General features: G+C 47.8%; 1 protein-coding gene and 1 pseudogene across 2 annotated transcripts; both read right to left on the bottom strand.

Annotated features, from left to right (window-relative positions):
- Positions 1–5,127: 5,127 nt before the first annotated feature.
- On the bottom strand, positions 5,128–6,074 carry LOC308427310 (putative testis-specific Y-encoded-like protein 3; annotated as a pseudogene). Its single transcript has one exon. The product of its transcript is annotated as a putative testis-specific Y-encoded-like protein 3 (transcript).
- Positions 6,075–12,338: 6,264 nt separating this feature from the next.
- PLAGL2 (PLAG1 like zinc finger 2) lies at positions 12,339–21,924 on the bottom strand. Its single transcript, XM_080925615.1, has 3 exons — positions 21,833–21,924; positions 16,386–16,758; positions 12,339–13,711 (listed from the first exon to the last, which is right to left on the bottom strand). Exons 2-3 carry the CDS (start codon positions 16,643–16,645, stop codon positions 12,481–12,483), a joined length of 1,491 nt encoding a protein of 496 aa, XP_080781741.1. The 5' UTR covers positions 16,646–16,758; positions 21,833–21,924; the 3' UTR covers positions 12,339–12,480.
- Positions 21,925–22,083: the final 159 nt, after the last annotated feature.

Below are 22,083 nucleotides of genomic sequence, written 5' to 3'. Positions count from 1 at the left end.
TTCCTTGAATTTTTGTGCTGAAATAGTGTCCCTGAAGGAAACTGTCAAAGTCCCCTGGGCTATAATCAAGGCAGTTGCTGATTATGAGCAATTGCCGTCCTTTAGGTGTAGGTTTTTCTCAGATTGAAGGTAACTTGGCTCAAGTTTTATTTCTAGGCCAAAAGTACAGGGGAGGTAACTGCGATGAGGAGATAAGAGCCAGGATCTGGCTGTGCTCCGGAGCTTGAGGGCGAAGCCCCTGCTCACTCCGGCCTTCTTCACGTCAAAGCTCACAGCCATCTTGTCCAGAGCGTCTGGGAATGGGCCTGTATTGCTCCGGTGCCTAGGCCACCTGGAGAGCTAGCCCTGAGAGATTTAAGCCCTGAAGTGCTTCCAGTGACTTCTGTGTCTTTGTCTACAGCCCTCTGGCCAAGGTGACCTGTTTGCCCTGTGACTACCTGGAAGCCTGTCTATACAGAATGGCTGGGTTGCGCTGTAGCAAGCCTGATTCCAGAGGAGGGAAGACACCACTAGTGAAGAAGTCCCCAAGTCCCCAGAGTCCCAGGGAAGCAGCTGTTTAACCATGTGCTTTTATAGCCTGGTGGTGCTCACCTTTAATCCCAGCACTCGGGAGACCAAGGCAGGGGGCTCTCTGTGACTTAGAGTCTACCAAGTAAGTCCTTTGGTCTACCTAAGTTCCATCCAGGACAGCCAGGGCTACACAGAGAAACCCTGTCTCAAAAAACTAAAAACAAGCAAACAACAGACTAGCAAGCCAACAAACACCAGTAATATGCCCCAGAGACAGCGTAAGCTTCCAAACAAGACGCCAGCCAGTGGAAGGGGAATGTTCTATGGTACTGTCCAGAAAGGTTTCCCTGAAGCTGTGAAATGCCTTTTCAAATGTTACAAGTGCACTGATGTCCGGAGAAGGACCCAAGCAGAGGGAACAGGAAGCAAGGTCTCAAACCCCAGGTTTCGACTGGCATTGCTGGAAGGCTATCTGAAGGAGGGAGAGCCAAGGTCAGTTCTTAAGGATCTCAAGCTGTGCAGAGCTGGTTTGCTTTTGTTGTGTAAGGGAGCTCAGGAGGGTTTAAAACAGAAAGACACGGGCTTAGGAGGCCACTGTAGCTGCTGGAGCCATGTAAACTCCCAACACACAGTAGGTATCCTGTAATAGCAGGTGGCTATTGAGCTGAGGGAGGGACCTGAAGAGAGGCTGTTAAGATGTGGGTAAATAAACATGGCAGAGGCTTGGGCTCCTTCTGTGGGCAAGGTTCATGCTCCAAAAGGCAGGCCACGGGGCTGAGTTGGTAGAGACCTCCGACACAGACTGTGCAATGGGTAAAACACCTGTTTCACGTTAACGTCACCACCCAGCAGCTGAGGACGCAATGCCGCTAAGCCCAAACTTAGGCAGAAGCCCAAGTAGCCCAACCAGCAGGCACAAAGCAGGCAAATCCTACTGGGTGCTGGTCCTTACAATGCTTTCTACTGATTCCCCTACAAACAGCAAGGGCAGATTTGGGGCATAAAAGAGTAACCCAACCAGATGGTGGTGGCACATGCCTTTGATCCTAGGCAGAAGCAGATCTCTGAGTTCGAGGCTAGCTTGGTCTAGAGAGAAAGTTCTAGGATAACCAGGGCTACATAAAGAAACCCTGTCTTCAGAAACCAGAGTGGGTTAGGGGAGAACCAGATGGTAGAAGCAAAGCCAGATGCTGGTGCCAAAGTTCATGTTGTACTCGGGAGTGCATATTGTACTTGGGAGGTAGGAGAATGGCTGTGGGAACCCTGGAGACTTCTGGGAAGAGCTACAGACTGGAGTGGAGGATAAGGCCAGCTGAAGACACTGGGTCTGAAGCAGCACTGTCCTCTCCTTGCTAACTCTCTGTGAGCCAGTCTTTCCTCCGAGCCACATCTGGCACCCCAACTGGTTTCACCCACCCACCCAGCCCTCCGCATGTCCGGCAGGCAGACATCAGGTGTTCAGCACACTGTATTTTCATATGTCCAGGTCTGTACTTCCAGTATTTGTATTTTGGATTATTGTATTTATTTGCACTGCTGGGTTGGAACCAGGGCCTCGCACAAGCTAGGTTACTAAGCTCTCTCACTGAGCTTCATCCCCTGCCAGAACACTGCTTGTTGAATAGACTTTTGCCTACTCCTCAAAGGTCATCTCAAAGCCAGGCATGCGGGGCACGCCTATAATGCCAGGACTTGGGAGGCAGAGACAGGCAGATCTCTGCGAGTTTGAGGCCAGCCTGGGCTATATTAACCAGTCCCAGGCAAGCCAAGGCTACATAATGAGACACTGTCTCAAAAATTCAAACAGGCCACCCTCAGAATTCTGTACCAGAGAAGTCTTCCATTTCCCGTCAGCTTCAGCCATGCTGGATTGAATTATGGCCTCTGTTGGTGCAGGTGTGGCCTCCTACCCTGGTGATTTCTAGGAGTTGACTATTCACTTGCATATGTGTTCCAGTGGAATGGCAAATTGTATAGTCACCCCTCATCACCCCACCCCTCTCCACCCTACTGCAGTCCTTTGGGCAAGAGCTGTGTCCTGTTCTTTATCTTGTCAGAACCTCACACAGCACTCCAACACCCTCGGATAAGGTCACTCGTCCAAGCTGATAAGTGGGAGATGTTGGGGAGTAAACCAGCAGGTGGATGAGTCCCTGCTCTCCTGATTCACGGATCGAGGGAAGAGACAGGAAAACAGCATTGCAGAGCTAGGTGTGATAAAGGGAAAATCCCCAAGGTGGAGGCAGGGAAGGCTTTAAAGAAATAGTGAAGACCTGAATAAACCGAAGGACCCAGACTTGTATCAGAAAGAAAATTCCAGAAAGAGGAAATACAAGTGCAAAATTCCAGAAGCTGGAGCCTGTCTGATGCATCTCAGGAATGACAAAGGGCACTGTGTGCGTGTGTGTGCATGCGTGTGTCAGGGGGAGGGGAATAAACCACTGAGCTGAGAGAAGGTGTGGGGAGGCCACAAGGACCAGCAAAGGCAGGGCTTGGGTACTTGTGATAAGAGTTGGGAGGCTCCTTTGCTTGCCTGTTTGTGAACAGAGGCGTTTGGAAGAGGAAATAATATGACCTAAATTATTTTTTTTTTCTGCCAGATCAGAAAGTTTTTATTCTTTATCATAAATGTAGGCGATAAACCCTCTCCTGACTATACAATGTCACCTGGGAACATTTCTCCATTTGGAAACAGGTCAGTTGTGTTATGGCTCAGGAGGTCCAGAAGCAACACAACCATCCATTTCAGGGTCCCCTCTGGGGGTTACTCTCACAGAACACAGTAATAATGCCCAGCCTTAAGTCCTACAAAATCACAGGCTTCAAACTCTGTAAGATAAAATTGTAGTGCCAGACCACAGCTTAATAACAGCAGTAACTAGTCACAAATGTCCAAGTGGTCCAGAGCAGTTGTAAGGTGCAAAGCTGTCTTAGAAATGTCCTCAGCTAAACACAAGCAGGCTGGTACGCTCAACTTTTCAGTTGAAAAGCCGAGAAGTTGATGATGCATGGGGTCTTACTCAACAGGCGCAAAATGGAAAACACATTAACTTCCTGCCCATACAAGCTTATTACTGAACCAGAAAAGAGCCACGCCATGGTAATGTTATGTTTCTCTTCTAATTTACAAAATATATTGGTGAGTCAAAAGAAAGCGAGCTGGCAAAGACTGAGAGTTCTCCATCTCCATTATTTTATGTCTCCATGTCCTAGGGAGCGGAAAGCAAGGCCTTTCATGAAATAGACAACCTGGAGGGGACTCGGAGGGGCAGTGCAGTTTGGCTTTTTTATCTATAGGAACCCACAAGGGGTAGGGGGGCAGAGGAGGAGGGGAGACTAAAGTTTCTTTAAAACAACACAGAGTGGACTGGAGAAATGGCCCAGTGGTTAAGAGCACTGACTGCTCTTCCACAGGTCCTGAGTTCAATTCCCAGCAACCACATGGTGGCTCACAACCATCTGTAATGGGATCTGATGCCCTCTTCTGGTGTGTCTGAAGACAGCTCCAGTGTACTCATATACATAAAATAAATAAATATATATCTTAAAAAAAAAAAGAACCCAGTGTAAAACGAAGTGATTAACTGTCACTGTTCCATCCCTACACTGTACACTCTGAATAGTCTAAGCCTTGCTAGAGAAATCAGAGCAAGGGGGGCCGAGAGCGCTGGCAGTTCATAGTCCAGACTTCCGTGCTGGAGACAGGTAAATTCAAGAAAGGGTCTCCTCAGCTATTTGACTAAAAATAGCATTTTCAGTTGTTTGTTCCAGAGTTGCCCCATTAAAAGCCAGAGAGAGAGAGAGACCTATGTCATGGCCAGAAGCCTCCCTTCTCCAGAACCCACAAACCTGGCAGCTGAAAAGCAGGTAGGTGTAGGAGAAGCTGACAAGAAGTCTGGGGATGAGGCTTCTTGCTCCTTTCTTTGAGCACACACCAGATTTGCCAGCCTGATGTGACCTCTGGTATTAGGAACACTCACTACATTGACAGGTGACCCTTACAGACCTGGAAGCAGGCCACAGGGACGACGGTGCACAAGATAAAACTCAAGAAGGTAATGGCCAGGCATGGGTAGGGTACAACACAGGTCTTCACAAGTCAGCAGCAGACTATGAGAGGGACACACAGGACGAGATGAACAGTATGATCAGGAACAGTACTGCCCACTGCTTCAGGCCCTAGGCCTCACCCATGTCTGATCACCTGGCTGCCCAGGTTGCAGATACTCAACAGTCCAGTTGGTAGGAGCTGCTCTGTCTGTGGTCTTAAAGCCATGGATATCCCACTTCATTTTAGGTGATGCTCATCGGTTTGGGACAGTCAGCACTTGTCAAGCGCAGCAAGAAGTGCTAGGCCTCTAACAGGAACTGGTCCTTGTGAAGCTTTGTGGGTAACAGTGTCAAGTGAATGAAGGGCCATGTTTTACAGGTGGGTCCAGGCCACACCCATGATGACAGTACAAATCCACAGCATTGGGTGCCTGCTATAAGTACACTGGCATATGAGGAGTCAGAATTCACAGGAGAGAGCAGACAGCAAAGCACTGGCCTAGACACAGGTAGATTGAGAGGCAGAGATCAGGAGTCCTACGTAAGCATCAAGTATCTGAGCAGGACTTAGCCAGACTGGAACCCATAGGGCCTAGGTGGAGCCTCTGCTGGCCACCTTTCGAGGCTTCTTCTAGCTCTGTAGGGCCTTTGCCCCAGCAAGTAGTATTGCAAAGGGTTGGGCCACGGGTCATCTTTAATGATCTGGGCCACCCTGTCAGCTTCTAGGAGGCTGCGCTGCGAAAACCAGCTGAAGAAGCTTTGCACAGTGTCCCGGTTCCTGTGCACCAAGGCCGGAGGTTCCTGGCCTTGGTGCCAGCAGATGGGAGAGGAGGACAGCTCCCGGCTCCTTCACGATCACCTCATTTCGGAAGTAAGGGTTGCTCCCAAATAGGAACTTGAACTTGCAACCTGTTCTGGTGTGCTCCCTTACCTCCAAATTCATTAGGTAGCCAAGCATGTCTTCATCCCTAGGGCTGATCATAGCTGATAGCTGTGGGTGGTTCAGGAAGGCAGTGACCCAAAAGCCTGGAATGTTTTGGATGATGAAGCTCCTACAAGGCTAGGTGCATCCTTCCAAACCTGCGCACCAGCTGGAGGTGGGGCCTGGGCACTCACCGCCTCTGACTCCCACTGAATGGCCTCTAGAGGGTCCAGGATGAGAGCCCCTAGGTCAGGCTTGCCAGGGCCTCCGCTACCAGCTCCAGCTTCTCCCCCGCCTCTGCAGGCTCCTCCAAGGCTCTGAGTCTCCCTCAGTCACTTCCTCAACCTTCCCTTTGGTCCCCACCCCTGTACTCAAGCCCTTCTCGCAGCTACCCAGGTTCAGAACACTGGAGGCGGGGTTCTCTCTGGTGTTTTCTGGGGAGGGCAGTGCGGTTCCCGGGGCTGTCTGCGGGGTCGCAGGGCCTAAGCATCCCAGCTCCAGGGACATTGGACTGGGCCAGGAGTGCATCCCACTCTTGTATGGGCAGCAGGCACACGGCCTGCTCCAGAATCCAGATCCCCTCGCCGGCCATCACCTGCTGAGTCTCTGGCTGGAGCGGCCTTGAAAGCACCGGTAGGATTGTAGTGTGTGGTGTCATTGTAGTGTGCTGTGGGCTGCCACAGGGTCTCCTCTCTGGGGCGAGCTCCGCCCCCTGCACTCCCTGCCGGATGTGACTTGCTAGGGTCCCTCCACTGTAGGGGACGGGTAAGATGAGAGACCACCCGTGTCAAACAGAACTGGTTCCAGGTTAGTAGGGCAAGTGATGAAAAAATGCAGGGCTGATATAGACTAGGGAAAGGGCAGGCATTAGGAGTTAGGCCCAATTCGCAGACATGGTGGTAACCTTGCTTCACAGCCAGCACAACACGGGAGGACTGTTTTCCTTTCCTGGCTCTGTAGCTTTAGGGCTGGCAGATAGGGCAGTTGCAGTCTTGTACAGGATTTATTATTCTGGCATAGGCAGAGGGCTTAACAGATTCAAACTGTGACCTAAGATGAACCTAACAGGCAACGAAGCTGCTCGAAGGCACTAGAAGGGTCCGAGGCCAGGGAAGATCTAAAGTTGCTCCAAACTAGTTAGTAAACAACCTGGGTCCTGCAGGAGCTGGGTTCTCCTGGACTACTGTTGGTTGAAACTCGGAGGACCTTGCTTCGTATGGCCCAGACTCAAGGGCTTCCCTTTGCTCAGCAACAGCCATTTCATTAAGATGGATGTTAAAGGCTACAGATATGTTGGCTGATGGTGTTGCACACCTTTAATCCCAGCATGCACAGGGATTAAAGGGATTGAGGCAGAGGGATCTCAGAGTTCCAGGATAGCCCGGTCTACAGAGTGAGTTCCAGAGCAGCCAGGACTACAGAGAAATGAAATCTCAAAAAAACTCAAACTGCTACATACAAAGGGAGGTCCAAACAAGGTGGCATAGCACACAAGAGAAAGGGGATGGGGGTAGGGTGAGTGGATGACAGATATGAGTTCGAGGCCACATTGGCCATCAACTTGACACACCTGGGAAAGAAAACCTGACTGAGAAATTGTCTCCATCATATTGACCTGTGGGCCTGTGGACATCTATGGTTTCATGATTGCTAATTGATATGGAATGCCATAGCCCCATTGTGGGTAGTACCATCCCTGGTCAGGTGGGCCTGCGCTGTGTAAGAAAGGTAGCTGAACTAGCTGTGAGGAACAGAGGAAGCCTTGATGGAATGTTTATTACTGATAAGGATCAATGCCTCAGGCCTATAGGAACTGCCAAAGCCTCTCTCTGATCCTGTGTAGGAATGCTGGGAAGTGTACAGAAAGCATTAATTGCAGCTTGTACCTCCCAGACGTTTACAGTTTGAGACTTGAGACTGCTTGCCCAGAGAGACCTCCTACCAACACTAACTTACCCTTCCTTCTCCTACTGTACATAATAAAATACATGCAGTTTACAACTGCTGCAGTTGGCTTGGCTTCAGCAGAGGGAGCACCACCCTAATCCCAGTTTTCCATGCACCTTTCTGTCCTTTCTTCATCTCATTCCCTTGTCCAGTTTCCAGGACCAAGTCCTCAATGATGAATTATAACCTGTATGATGAAATAAACCCTCCTGTTCCTAAGCTGGTTTTGGTCACTATTTTAACAAAGCAAACTAGGACAGAGACACTTAAAAAAAAAAAAGTGCTCTGGTCAGGGCCTGTGTGTGTGAGAGCCTGGATGGAACTGCCCTACACTCCACAATCCAAGTGTGGTTGCATTTCTGTGGTCTCAGTCCCAGACTTGTGGTATAGGCCAGTCCCTAGAATGCCCCCCATCTCTGCCTAAATGTTCCTCCATAAGCCTTCTGCCTTTCTCATCAAAAGACATCACAGCTCCCTCATCTGAAACCCCTAGACCTCTCCCAGGACATACACCATCTAGAGAATAAAGTAGAAAACCTTAGCTAGGGTTCGGACCCACTGCAGTGGACAGTGGACACTTGTCAAGGGAGAGGCTGAGATCAACCCTCTGCCTTTGTGCACCAAACACCTGCACGCTGCTTCTTTTTGGCCCCATAATCTCTAGGGCTAGACTCCCAAGTAACCACTTGTCTTTGACACTGGCTCCAATCTCCCAGATGAGGAAAATCTCAGGGCAAAGAGTGAGGCCTGGGATGATGCCAATTTGTGAAGAGACAAGCTAAGCGATAGTGTCAAGCGAGCTTACATCATCCTGAAAGCACTATCAGTATTTGAGCACAGGTTTGTAAAGCTGGGTCCTAGCCATCAAGGGTTCTCTTGCTGTCAGAACTGCACGATGACATCTAGAATCACCACCCATGCCAAGACACTAAAAGAGAGCCTTTTTAGGGTCCGAGAACAGTCACAAGCAGACAAAACAGGGCAAGGAACCAAGAATGCCGAGATTCAGCACATCTGAGTCTCCACATCAAAACAAGTGTGGAGCCTGAACTACCTCTGCCATTCTCAGTTACGTAACTGTGTAAAGCCTGTCTGATCTGGGTTTTCTGATCCTCACTCACATCCAAAATTAATGGGCAAAATGAAGCCACTTACCTCAAAGAAAGTCAGTTAAGATCCACTGTTTGCCCTACCTTCACTGGGACACTTCAGATGCTAAAGATGCCTAAAAATTCTCACTCTTCACAATTTCTGGGTCACCCCAACCCTTCCCAAATAAATAGGTTCAAAACTGCAAAGCACATCATTCAGAAGTTTTTAATAAACAACTTCATTATAAAAACTTTTTTTTTGAAAATTAATTCTGTAAAACATTGAAAAATCTACTTTAACAAAGATATGCCCTGTGCATTTTCTAATGGCACTTATATTTTACAATTAAAAACCTTGTTTTATATAAAGCCAAAAATACTCCAAGAGGTTATTCACTGTGTTTACAAAGTGCTAGAAGGTTTTTGTCTTGTATTTTTCTTTCTTTAAATAATCTGGCATTAAGAAAGAGTGGCTCTAGAGCTTCAACCAACTGGGAGTGAGAGAGGGTATGAAGTAGTGTTCAGGAATTCTAGTGCCAGACATGCAGAGGTGCGCATGGGAGAACTGGTGGAGGACGCCAAGTGACATGTGAAGCAAGTTGGTAGAACAACTCCACTCAGTCCAAGATTACACAGTGAACACCCTTTCCACACCACAGACCCCACTCTCCAGAGGTTAAAGTCACAGCTACTTCCTTCCACAGCAGGTTCAGAGCTCCAGGAGAGGCCAGGGTGAGGTCACAGAGAAATCTGGACTTTTCTGGCCAACACCTGCCTAAGGCAAAGTTTCTTATTACATAAATATCCTTGTTAAAAAGCAAAATATTGATCCTGTATAATACAACCTGTTTTTTTTTTTGTTTTTGCTTTTTTGTTTTTTTGTTTTTTAATCATGGAGAAGGGGTAAAGAAAACAGCTACCAAAAAGGGAATGGAAAACTTAAAGGCTACTAAGGGAGGTTTAGGGGATTTCAACTTAGGACAATATCTACGAGCAAAAAGCAATCACACCTGCTTCCCGGATTTGCATTAACAAAACACCATGTAAAGTCGGGGAAAGACATGCGGGTGCACCCTTCCCTGCCTCCCACCTGTTTAAGATGGTGCTAGGATCCTCTGAGCCGACACCTGGGCATGTCAGTCCCTGGCCCCTCAGAACAGTCTTCAACTCTGACAGGCTGCTGTGCAGGTGGAGAGGGCTATCCCCTTGCAGTCAGTTCATTGCTGACAGGCTCGAGGACATGACAGGGAAAGGGACACCATTCTTTTCTGGTCCCTGATTGGCTTGTGCGACATGCCATGGCTCCTGTCCTGGGCATATACCCTCTGGCTCTCTTGGCCTCATAAGGGGTACTTAAATGAGTTTGGGCACCAAGTACAGAATAAAATGATTCCTATCCTTTTAACAACTGGCCAAAAAGGCTCCATTGGATGGTAGGTTGGGAAAAGGTTTAAGAAGCTGCAGGGTGGTTTGTGGTCCAAAAATTGAAGGCAGATAACCAGCAAAATTCACAGTGACAGGAAAAGTCCTTAGAGTGAAGACACTGAGAAAAGTGGAGAAACAGGAAGGATAGATAGGAAAAAACAACAAAGAAAGATCAGCAGTGGGAACAAGGCCCCATCACAAGATCTACAATAGGTGCTCTGCTGTCCTATGAGCACCAAGGGAAGGATAAGCTTAGGAGGACAGGTCTTCTCAGACAGCCCAGAATACTATATTCTGCGCTGGAGGCTACTGGCTTCTGAAACTGAGGCTATAGGGAGGTGGTAGGAAGGGCAGAGAGGGGCCTGGGTCTAGCGAAGACCAAACACAAGGAGAATAGCAGCAGTGAGTCCCACTTGGATTCTCACATGCCATTCCCTGTAATACGAGTCCCAACAACATGCATAGCATGCAGGAGATGGTTGCGTACCAAGGTAGACGCTTTTAAAAATAAATCTTAATTAGTCCCTGGGACTCATGAAACTAATCTTTAGAAGCAAATCACAGTCTGATTCCAATCCTGTCAGACATATTTATATCCAGTTGTTTTTTAAAAAGGTATTCCAAGCTACCTTGCTTAAGTCAAAACATGCTCATTCACTCCACGTTGCTTCCATACAAGGGCCAGGGAGCTAAACTGAAGGCTTTCACCTCAAACAAGGAGTACTGGCCTGGGCTGAAGCAAGAGTCCAGGTCTTGGACCTGCATAGTTCCCAACAATAAACTGAAGTGAATCTAGACAGAGGGAGGGGCAGGGAAGAACTGATGGGAGATTGAGGCAGTTCCTAGGTAGTCTGTCCTGAAACCCTAGTGGAGAAGCCAGCAAAAGGCACCACTAACACAAGTGCTCAGGTTGCTGGCTACATCTGTAGGAGTTAACAGTAAAGAGGTAGAAGTGTGTTTCTGAATCAGAGAGGTGTCTCAAAAGGTCCCACAGTGGTGGTCCCTGAGCTGCCTCCCTTCCATGCATGGGAAAAACCCATACAGAACCGAGATGAAATGGGTTAGGAATTGTTCAGCTGGTTCTGGGCAAGGGCTGTGCTGTCTGTGGCAGGGAGCTCCAAGTCAGCAGAACTATTAATTTCTTGCAAGAAACATTGCTAGATACTACGGGCAACTGAGGGGACCATGGCAGGTGGAAGGTCCTCAATGGAGAGCACAGACAGCAATGCCCCATGCCCAGAGTCCATGGGTACTGCAAAGCGGAGAAGGGGGAAGGGACACTGGGTAAGAACATTTTGGTATGAGAGGCAACAATGATTTGATAGATTAGGACTCAACTATCTGCCCAATCCTAACTTTCTAGAAACTCTTCTTCGGACAGTTCCATTATGTCCTGAAAAGGGACAAGCAGAAGGGAAACAAACGAAGGGCTCACCCCTCTCCTCTGCTATCCAGCTCAAAGCCCAGAACCCCTCCTTCCAAGACAAATAACAGCTCATGATGTCCAGGGTGGGGATAGGGACTGAGGAAATGGTGGATATGAGATGCCTTTCATTTCTTCCCCTCTCCAGTTCAGGAGGACGAAGGTGTCATGATGTACTTGGAGAAAACCCAAATTGCAGACCTGTGAGAAAGCTGCTCCAATCTTCTTGCCTATCTCCTGTGGACACTGCCATGGAAGGCAGGACTAGAAGCAGTCATGGAAGATGGCAGAAACTGAAGCAGTCCAAAGTCAGTTTATTTCCCCACGGGGGAAAAATGTGACCTCAAGTGAAGAGAAGTCAGCAAGACCGACTCCGCCTTGTAAACAGGGCTCCAGTTAACACCAGGTACCGAGTGGTTCAGGCTGGTGGCAACTGGAATGGACTGGTGGGAATGGATTCATGGTGTGTAAACAGTGTTCACTGCAATCACTCTAAGGCTAACAGTGTGGCAAGGGAGGTGAAATGGTGTGTCGGAGGTGTCTGTGTAAACGGTACCGTTGCTGGACAACACTGACTGAAGTGGAGCTGTTGGTAGCGTGGGTGGGATGGCTAAGAATAGAGGCCCTCTTTCTTGCCTGGTATCTGGAAGCAGGTGATAGTCAAGAAACCTTCCACAGCAGGGACTCAAACAGTCAACTGCTGGGGAGTCTGCAGGTTGGGACCAGAAGGCGGGCTTCTTAGGCTATTTCTCTTGAGGTCATATAAGTTGAAACCCTCTGTCTCCAAGAGGCTTTCCCTTCTCCAGACTGAAGGTGGTTCTGACGCTTTGGAGAGGCAGAGGGCTAAATATAGCTCCCAGTTCAGATCAAAAAATAAAAGTAAAAATACCTGAAAGTCCTATGATAAGATTGTTCATGGGGCTGGGTTCAAGGATCCCTCTAGATTGATCCTGGAGCCTGAACCCCCAAACCAAGTGCTCCATATAGACGCTAGAATTTTCTTTTTGAACCCAGCTCTGAAAGCTCAGCTGCCTTCATGGGGAGGTGGACGGGGTAGGTACTTAGGCTCCCTGGCAAAAGCAAAAAACTGAGTTGGGGGATCTTCATGGGGGCTACTGGAATGCTTGGTGGAAACGAGGCAGGGTGGTGGTACTCAGGCCAGAGGTGAAGACCGGAGGCAAGGAGTGCAGAGGCCCAAAGTTCAGGGGTCCCCCAGCTCCAGTGGAATCTTGAGGCTGAGCCTGCAAAGTGGTGAGTAAAGGCTGTGCCTCAGCTTGGGAGTAGCCCATGACCAAGCCTCCTGTGGCCCCTGGTGGGTTACATGGGGGTAGGTTGAGCGGAAGAAAGCCCAGTAAGTGGGAGAAGTCCACATTAGCAGCGCAGAGGGCCTCAGAGAGGTTGGCGGGACTCTTGGTGAGCAGTGCTTCATCTAGGAGGGCTGCAGCTGCCGCCGGCTGAGGTGAGGCGGGCTGAGGTTCAGCCGATGAGAGAGACAGGCTTCCAGGAAGCTCTGCCAGAAAACTATCCACCTCCACTTTGGGCAGTTTGTCGGGCAAGTATGAGGTAGATCCAAGCTGGTATTTTGGAGGGAGCTGAGCTGAGGAAGAGATAGGAGAAGATTCTAGAGGGTAACTCATACCCATGGGCAGTGTGTTGTGCACCAGGGAGTGTGGCATGCCCGCACTGGGCATGGGAGGGATGTGGGCACCATACATACCCATGGGCAACATGCCAGGAAAGGCCTTAGCTCCCATCACGTCCCGAGAGGCCATGCAAAGCACAGGGCTCAGCTCTTCCTTTACACTGACTGTAGAGCTGCAGCTAAGTAAGCCTAACATATCCACTGGCTCTGTCTTGATCTTGAGCAGCTCCTGTGAGTGGCTCTTCTTGACATGGCGTGTCAGATGGTCCTTGCGGCCAAACCTCTGGGCACAGTACTGACACAGGAAGTCCTTACGACCTGTGTGCACCACTAGGTGCCGTCGAACATCCTTCCGAGTATAAAACCGCCGGTCACAGTGGTCACAGGGGTGCTTCTTCTCCTTAGCACCTCCTGCCACCCGGCGTGAATGAGCCTTCAGGTGCTCCAGTAGGGCCTGGGTACTCTCAAAGGTCTGCAGGCACACCTTGCAGCTGAGATCACCACTGCTGGCAGCATGCATGGCCAGGTGGCGACGGTATCCCAGCTTTGTGTTATAATTCTTACCACATTCAGAGCAGTGGAGGGCCTCTTTGTTGGGGTCATGGGTCTGCAAATGGTTCCGCAGATGGTCCTTTCGGTGAAACATCTTGTCACAGTACATGCACTGGTGGGGTTTCTGGGCTGAGTGGGTGGCCATGTGCCTGTGGATGTAAGATGGAGAGAGAACTGAAGGAGGGGAAGTTCAAAAGGGCTAACAAGACAATCAGATATCTATTAACAGGAAACTACATACGAATTCTTCAATAAAGCAATGCAACAGAATACTGTATTAATGATGTTCTACCAGTATCCTTTTAACATCATATTTGTACTATTATTCTTGGCAGCACTGGTCTTAGTAGCAAAAAAATTATGCTCCACCTAAATTTACCAATAGGAACTGGTTACATAATTGCCAAGTCTGTAATATGACTCCAGTATTTAAAAAGTGAGCTTTATATGTACCTTCAAAGAATAAGCTTCTTAGAAACATAAAGAGGAAAAAGGAATTGTACACAATGACATTCTCTACTTAAAAATATGTTTGCTTTTGTGTGCTTACAAATAAGAACCTGACATCACTGGAAACCTGAGGGGTGGGAGAGAACTGTATAGCTTATTAATGGACTTGAGGGAAAACCTTCATTACAAGCCTTTTAATACCTTTTGAATTCTGAGTCATGTGCATGATTTCCTCTTCAAAAGCTTACACTTATTTTTTTAAATGATACAATAAAGGGAAAAGTGAAATACAAAATATATGTAAACTTCCTGATCTGGAACAAGTTCCCAAGACATACAAGGCCAAGTCAAAAAAGGAAGTTCAACAGTGCATGTAATACAATCCCCTTTGAAAACCAAAAGGAGAATACACATTTGAATGTCTACAGGATTCGCAAGAAATGAATCCACCTTTGGGAGAGGAACAGCAGTGTTGAGTGTGAGGACAATTCATCTTTCACTGCAGGCCCATGTATGATTTCAACTGCTTAGTTCCTACTGTTCACATGCTTCTGTTGGGTCAGAAAGCAGCTCAGAGTCCAGGAACTGGCTTCATAGCTCCATATACATTCATCAACTCACCAAGACTTTAAGGCTCACTATCTGCCAAGCTGTGGGTGAGTTGTTATTAACCTTGTTCTCTAGTTAAGGGCCAAGCATCGGGCAGCCTTACCCATCAGTCAGTCAGTGGCAGAGGCTATATTTAAACACTGACCCTCTTGAGACAGTACATCATTACCTTTTCTATACACAGAATAACCCTGTGTTATGTGTGTGTTCATGTTTATAAGGGTTATTATCAACCTTCTGTAACATACCAACAGGATGGCATTGAAAGGTGGTGCTAAAGGACTCCATCTGTTTTCTTTATTTTGCAGGTTAAAAAAAAAAAAAAAAAAAGCCCAAATAAGTTCAGAAACTCAACAAATTTCACAAGTAAATTCTGTCAGGTCTCTTGCCTCTTAGACCAGAAATTTTCTGGAAGCTTCTCACTGGTACTCAGTCCACCACTAACCCTGACCAGGGACCCTTAAGACATAGAAGCACATCGAATCAATACATTCCTAAGTCCATACAACTGTCCTGAGAACAATCCTGGCCTCTTCATAACTCGATGCCTATCTTAGATCCTTCCTATCAACTGTTTTCCAGATGAGGAACTGGGGTTCTTTCTGTGGTCACCTCTTTTTATTTACATGTTTATTCTCTGTCTGCACTACTGAGAAAGTATACTCAAAGTTTTTACCTGTGTGCAAGAACAAACAATAGCACCCCCATCCTTGCTCACTATTCTGTGGTAGCAATGAGCCCTATGCCTGGTACACAGCAGGAGATTAATAATAGAGAGACGAATGGCTAGTTGCACCAGGTTAGTCTACTTCATTTGACCAGGGCAAGTGGGTTCCTGTACAAGAAAGGCAGGGATCAGGTCCTTTCCCTCGAAAAGCTGCTCTTATCTGCCTTAACAAGGGCTTTCACATTCTCTTTCACTTTAAGTAAGGGTTCTTGGACTTACAAATTTCAGGAAAGGAGCTGCCCCACAGAACAGCAGGGACTCTACAGAAATAACTGAGGACCAACACACTCTGTGATCCTGGCTAAGGGCAGGAGAACCCCAGCTTTAGAACGAACAGACTGGACCAGAAGGTCTCCTTTTCTAACTTCTGGCTAAGATTCTGACAACCTGTCTAGCAGGAATGGAGAAAGCTGTACTGAAAAAATGTTCAGTCTAATTTGTTTGTAGCTGCTTTAAACTAAACTCATCAGATTCCAGTGTCTCAATAAAAAATATCACCATTATTAGAGAATGAGGCAGGAGCTCTTAGAATTCTAGGCTAACTTGGGCTACATAAGGAACTCTTGTTTTAAAACAGACAAACACTATATATATATATTTTTTGCTTGCTGTTTAAAAGAAAAAAATTTATTACATTTGTGTATATATACATGTATCTTAAGGCCAAAGGGCAACTTGTAGAAGTCAGTTCTCTCCTTCCATCATGTAGATCTCAGATTGTCAGGCTTGGCAGCAAGCACCCCTACCCACTAAGCCAGTTCATTAGGCCCTGGGTGTTTTTGTTTTTTAAAACAAGTCTCACTCTGTAACCCAAGCTAGCTTTAAATTCATGTGATTCTTCTGCCTCAGCCTTGTGTAGGATTACAGGCATGAGCCTCCATATTCAGCTGAACAGTATTATCATTTAATCAGTGGCTTCAAATGGTTAGAGTTCGTAGTATACTTACAGGACAACTTTACCGTTCATTCTCAGTGGAGTCTCTGGTTGTGAGCTCCGGGAACCTGGGGACTGAAAGAGGAATGGTAGTGTCACCTACCTATACAGCTTGTACTTGGAGGCAAAAGCCTTGCCACAGTGCAGCTGAGGACAGCTATATGGTCTCTGCTCCGGATGGGGAAGGCTGTGAGGCCTTAGCTTCTCCCCATTTGAGAATGGTGTCCCCGAGATTTCACATTGGCACTTCACTTGACTCTCTGCCTCCCGGCCCCGAGGCCTGGGAACTAGTTTCCAGCCCACTTCCTCCTCCTGCTTTGCATCTTGAATCCAGGGAGGGACGCTGGTGAAAAATGTGGTCATGGCAAGGCTAATGGCAAAAGGCCATGTTATTCAGAAAGCCTCCCCATCAGTTCTCATGGGCTCTCTGCTCAGTCACAGCATCCAACGCAGCCTTCAGAAAACAGTCTCTTCACCTGAAACATCAGAGCACCTGGTGTTAGGAAGCCCTGTACCAAGAGAACACAGGTTCTGCTACCAGACAGCTCCCAAGCTTACACCCAGCCCTCTTCTCCCACTTAGAAGCGGCGTGACTTTCCAACAAGCATTTGCTTCCCTGACCTGCTTCCTTCCTTACAAAACAAACACTACTTCTAAAAGTAATGATATATGGAAGTCAATGCAGCCATGCAATAAAGCTGCCAAGGGTGCTTGGTGCTTAGCTGGGCTTAGCAGGTGTTATTACTAGTAACTCTAGGCTAGAAGAGACAATGTATCTGAGGGACTAAAGCTCAAAACACTACACTTTCTCTTCACTTTACATCCTTTCCACAAAGCTCAGGTAGCTTTCTTCATCCTCCTTACCATATCCCCTATCTGTTTTCTACTAGTCCCTTCACCAGAGGCACTAAAGAAATAGTAACTACCCAAAAGGCAACTGAGAGTTAGAGCCTTTCAATAGAAAATTTACTCCTAAGAGGCAGGCCCTGTCCCATATGTTTCTTAGTAGAGCACTGACATCAGGAGGTTCTTTCTGGGGAAACGACAGTGGCCTCCCAGAATTTTCCCTAAACTAGTGCTGGTCCTACCCTGACCTCTACTTTTCTGGATCCTTTGTTCTACAGGACCAGCTTTTCCAAAGGCACAGTTGTTTGTTTTGTTTTGTTTTAAACCACAGAAACTCAAAGTGCTGAGCGGTCACCCTACAGACTGAGGGCACACAGGCACTTTTTTACTAGACACACACTCTTAGATTTGAACTTAAGTCTTTTCCGACAGATGATTACTCTCTAAGGGATTGTACTGAATTTATTTCATTTCCATAACCTAACATCTAGAGAAGGAATCTCAACTTTCTTTTACATGGGTAAACTACTCATTAAACTCAAGTTGATGCTTGGGGATTTAGTTTATATATCCAGAAGTTCTAGTTTAAACTGGGTTCATCGTGCTCCAGAGAAAGGAGCCAAAACTTGAAATCTGATTCTTCCTCTTGTTGGCAAAAGTGGTGTTAAGGAGAGGAAGACAGCAAGTGACACTTCTTCTTCCTGACAATAACTCAGAGACAACAATCTCATATTCAGATATGAGGCTTTATCATGTGAAGAGAGCAATGATGGTGTGTATCTGGGAATTGCCTACAAGAATCTGGAGAGAGCTTCAACTGCACAAACTAGCTGTAGGCCATGGAATGCTTGCTCAGCTAATTAGCACCTGCTGCTCACAGAGACCATTCATCCAACAGACTGGCCATGAACGAGATGATAGTATCAGCGGGTTCATGCCCCAGAGAGCTTTGCTCATCATAGCATGAGCTACATCCTGTTCAGGAACCATTCCTTTTGTTGAAGAAACACTACAATATAATATGACAAACATTTCCCCATCACAAGTGCAGATTTGCCTAGAAAGATCTGCATAAATCATGTACTAGGAAGGGCAAGAAATCACTGAAAACTAGACTCACTTGAGCCTTTTAGTTATGTCAGTATATCTGCCTGCTCGCCATACACCTCAGAGGCCTCTGATAGCTGGCTTTCACTGTTCAAATCCCCCATCCTAGGCAATTACCTGTTTATAATAACAGCGATTACTATATACCTTGGAAATGGGTAGAGTGAGCTCTGAGTATGTATGTCTAGTTTAGAGAGAATTTCTCCAACCTTCAAAAAGCCAAATACTGCTCAAATTTCATATCTGAATAATGCATCTCAGCCTCTGGAAGTTAGGAATGGCAGCTAGAGGAAATCAAGTCACATAACTCTAGTTGATACAAGAGGGGAGCCTAACTCTGGAAATTCCGCACAAACTCAGAAAGAGAATGGTACATCCCCACCTCCCACACATCCACCTCATCTGTTCTGTTGAACATGCACAAACAAGACACAGCAGTTTAGCATGCTGCTACTGAGAGAGTGAGTAATGGGCTTCTAGGAAACAGGCTGCTAGTGGCTAAAAAGAGGTCATAAGGATGCACAGATAGAACCAGAGGAGAAAGGTAGGCACCATGTGCTCTTGATCAGCATTAATGAGGTTATAGCTTTAAAAGAAAAGAGCCACCTTCATCTTACTCCCTTTGGCCTCTGAAAAAGCACAGCAAGATCCTTGCCTACAATCAGTGGCCAGCAGGCTGCTGAGCAGCCACAGTTGCTGGTGTTACCTAGGAACCTTTTGGGGATCTGGTCTCATATTGTGTTCTTTGTCTGCATAATTCTTTGATCCAGAAAAACTCCTGGATTTGACTCATTATCAGACCTATTCCTTCAGACTTTTTGTCAAAACTGAAAGAATTTTGCTTCTCTTTCAAAGTTGTTCTTCTAGTCTCACAATCTAACCGTAGCTATAGAGAAGCTGACAGACCTGTTTCCATAAAACAAACACAATCCCTCCCAGTTACTGGTATAACTCAGTGTATTTTCAGCCCGAGTCTTCTGGCATCTGATCTGAAGGGGGAGGCAGCACGGAAAGAACCTTGGACTTGCTATCAGAAGAGCCACCACTCACTGGCTGTGAAACCACAGGCAGGTTACTTCATTCCTCTGAACCTCACTCTTCTCAATTTCTAAACGGGATTCATTCTCTTAACTTGTAAATGTTTTCTAGAGGATGAAGTGAAAAGGTACTATTGAGAGGGACATAAAATGTGAACACACAGAACCCATGAGGGCCACATCTCTGCTTCCATTCTTCTCAGTACTAAGTATAACTTCTTTCTCCCTTTCAGTGTTACTTCTCATGCCTCAAAGTCAGTTTCCTTCCCTTCCCAACATCTCAGAACTCAGCCTTCCTCTTTTCCCTCACTGTTAACCCTCAGTACAAACACAAACCCTTCACCTCCTAGGCCAGAGTTTTCTTTTGCCAGGATCGACATTTTATTACACCCTCTTCTATTACTGCTCCATACCCAAAGTAAAAGTGCTTGCTCAATACATCGTATGGCCTTTGGAAGCTCCTGTCTGTCTTCTGTAGTGCTGTGATGTAGGCTGCTCTCTGATGAAACTATAGTTTTTATGGTGTTACATCATCTCTATAGAAACTGCGTTCTTTCTCCATTATTAGCCTGTTTCCTCATCTGTAAAGCTAAAAATACTTACCTCACAGTCTGCTTGGAAGGATTATTTTAGTCAGGTATGCAAAAAGCTCGGCAATGGGTTTGGCCTACTCTAAGTACCCAGCAAAGGAAAGCTATCATCTTGGTCTTTGTACTGAGTTGCATGCTCACACCTTCTGCCGCCACAGTCCAGTTTTCCCAACTCTCCCCATCAAATCCTGTTAAGCTAGCCAGCCCACTCTGCAGCAAGGAAAGGGTTAATCTCCGAGTGTTCTTAACTAAAGAGACCCACAGAGGATTAACAGCTCCACTTCAGTGACTACCCTAAAATAGCTTTTATCCCTCCTGCCCAAGAGCTACTTGGGGATCTGAAGAACTCAATTCAACACCTGCCTAGGAGGAAACACACCCAGAAAGGTTCTTGGAGGTGGAATCTACCCTCAAAAGAACTTAAAATAGCAACTGGGAAATTATAAATAGCATTAAAGGGGAAAAGAAAACAAAACAGGCCTTGACCTGGGCAACAGCAACAAATCCAAAGGCATACTGGTTGGTTGGAAAGCATCGAGAAGGAAAGGAGGAATGGGAAGAGCTGCCCACTTCCCAAGGCCAGCGCACACACAACACTCCGGAATGGTGGGAGAATTAAATTACAGGGAGGCCTGAGAGTCTCAATGACTTGCATCATTCCAAGAAACATCAAACAGGATTAACAGGGGTAGGATTTACTCTCGGGCTGGTAGTTCTTCTGTCAGTGTAGATGGGCCTCTTTGGAGTCCCTTTGATTCCCTATTTCCTCAGATTCCTACTACCTCCCACCCCTGGGGAGGCCTTGAGCAAATGGCTGCAACTCACTCCAGCCTCATTTTCACCTACCACCCCTCCCCAACTTAGCAGCCTTTCCCCCAGGAGGAAAGAGTTAGAAACCCAAGGCCAGACTTATCACAGCCCCAGGCTGACAGGTGGAAAAACACACAAGCCAGGAGTCTTGCAGGTGAAAGCACCAACTCCCAACAGCAGCCAGGAACACCACCCCCTCACCCCCCGCCCAGTCCCCTATCTGTCCCAAGCTGGAAAGAAGCGTGGGGCTGAAGTTGTAGAAAAACTGGCCCTAAAACCAGTTGATAAACCACCCTATTTTGTACTGTGGAATGTTAAATTCTCCCCACGATTGGAAGGTGGAAGTGGAGAGTGGAGAAAAGACGGAAATTCAATAGTAGGTCTAAAAGTCTAATAGGATCTGAGATGGGAAAAGCAAGCACGCACGGTGAAGAACTATGAACATATTATTTTGGGTCTCTAAGAGACCACCACGGGAAAGAGGTAGGAGGATTCTAAAGGTCGAAAGAGGGCTCCACGAGTTTTCTGAATTTCAAAAGGGTGTAGAAATAGGACCCTCCCGAAGGAAAATGCCTAAAGTTTCCACAGTATGATCACTGGGAAGGGAACTTCAGTTAGGGCTTTATTTGGGGTTCTTCAGCCCGACGTAATGCAGAAAAGCCTGAAAGCAAGTTTATGAAAGTCTGGAAAACGAAAGAGCTTAGAGCTTAGAGCGGACTATTTGGAGCAGGAAAAGGAAGGTTATGTGGGTCGGGGTAGGCGTGTCCGAGGGTGGGAGCAGGTGCAGCTTATCTGTGCCCCCCAGACCGCGATCCCGAGGAAGGTTAGCTGCGTGTTATCTGGGTCTCCAGGGAGTCTTTGGGGGGTCCAGACTAGGGGACCCTCAGGCTGAGTTTCCAGGTCTAGGAATGGAGGAAGCCTCAAAGGCTTGTTCCGGTCCCCTGGGCACAGGTTTGAGGTCCGAGGAACGTTTTCGTTACCACGGGGCCTATCCGGGGCCCGGCTAGCGCAGAGGGGGCCCCCAGTCAGGGGTGTGGGCGACCGCGCTGGGCGGCCCAGAGTGAGGGGCGCCGCCGCTCCGAGTGCCGAGCGTATGGGCGCAGCGCGACGGCCTCCCGCCCCGCTCCCCACCATCCCCCAGGACCCTCGCCGGCACTCACTGCGCTCGGGACCCCGCGCTGCGGGCCGGGCCGCGCTCGGGCTCCGCCAGGCCCGCTCAGGCCCCGGTAGTGGCGGCGGTCGGGCCATTGTGCGGTGCATTGTGGGAGCCGCGCGAGCGGGCGCTCGGGTCGTGGAGGGGGCGGTGCCGCGGGCTCTCTATGGTCCCGCCCGCCCGCGGGCTAGAGAGGCCCAGCCGGCGCGCGGGCGACGCGCGGGGAGCGCTGGGAGCGGGGCGGCCACTCGCGCCTCT

Source organism: Micromys minutus (genome assembly GCF_963924665.1).
Source record: "Micromys minutus genome assembly, chromosome: 11".
NCBI classification, from domain to species: Eukaryota; Metazoa; Chordata; class Mammalia; order Rodentia; family Muridae; genus Micromys; species Micromys minutus.
Note: the sequence above shows the minus strand (reverse complement) of the source record. Positions and strands in the feature narration are given on the sequence as shown.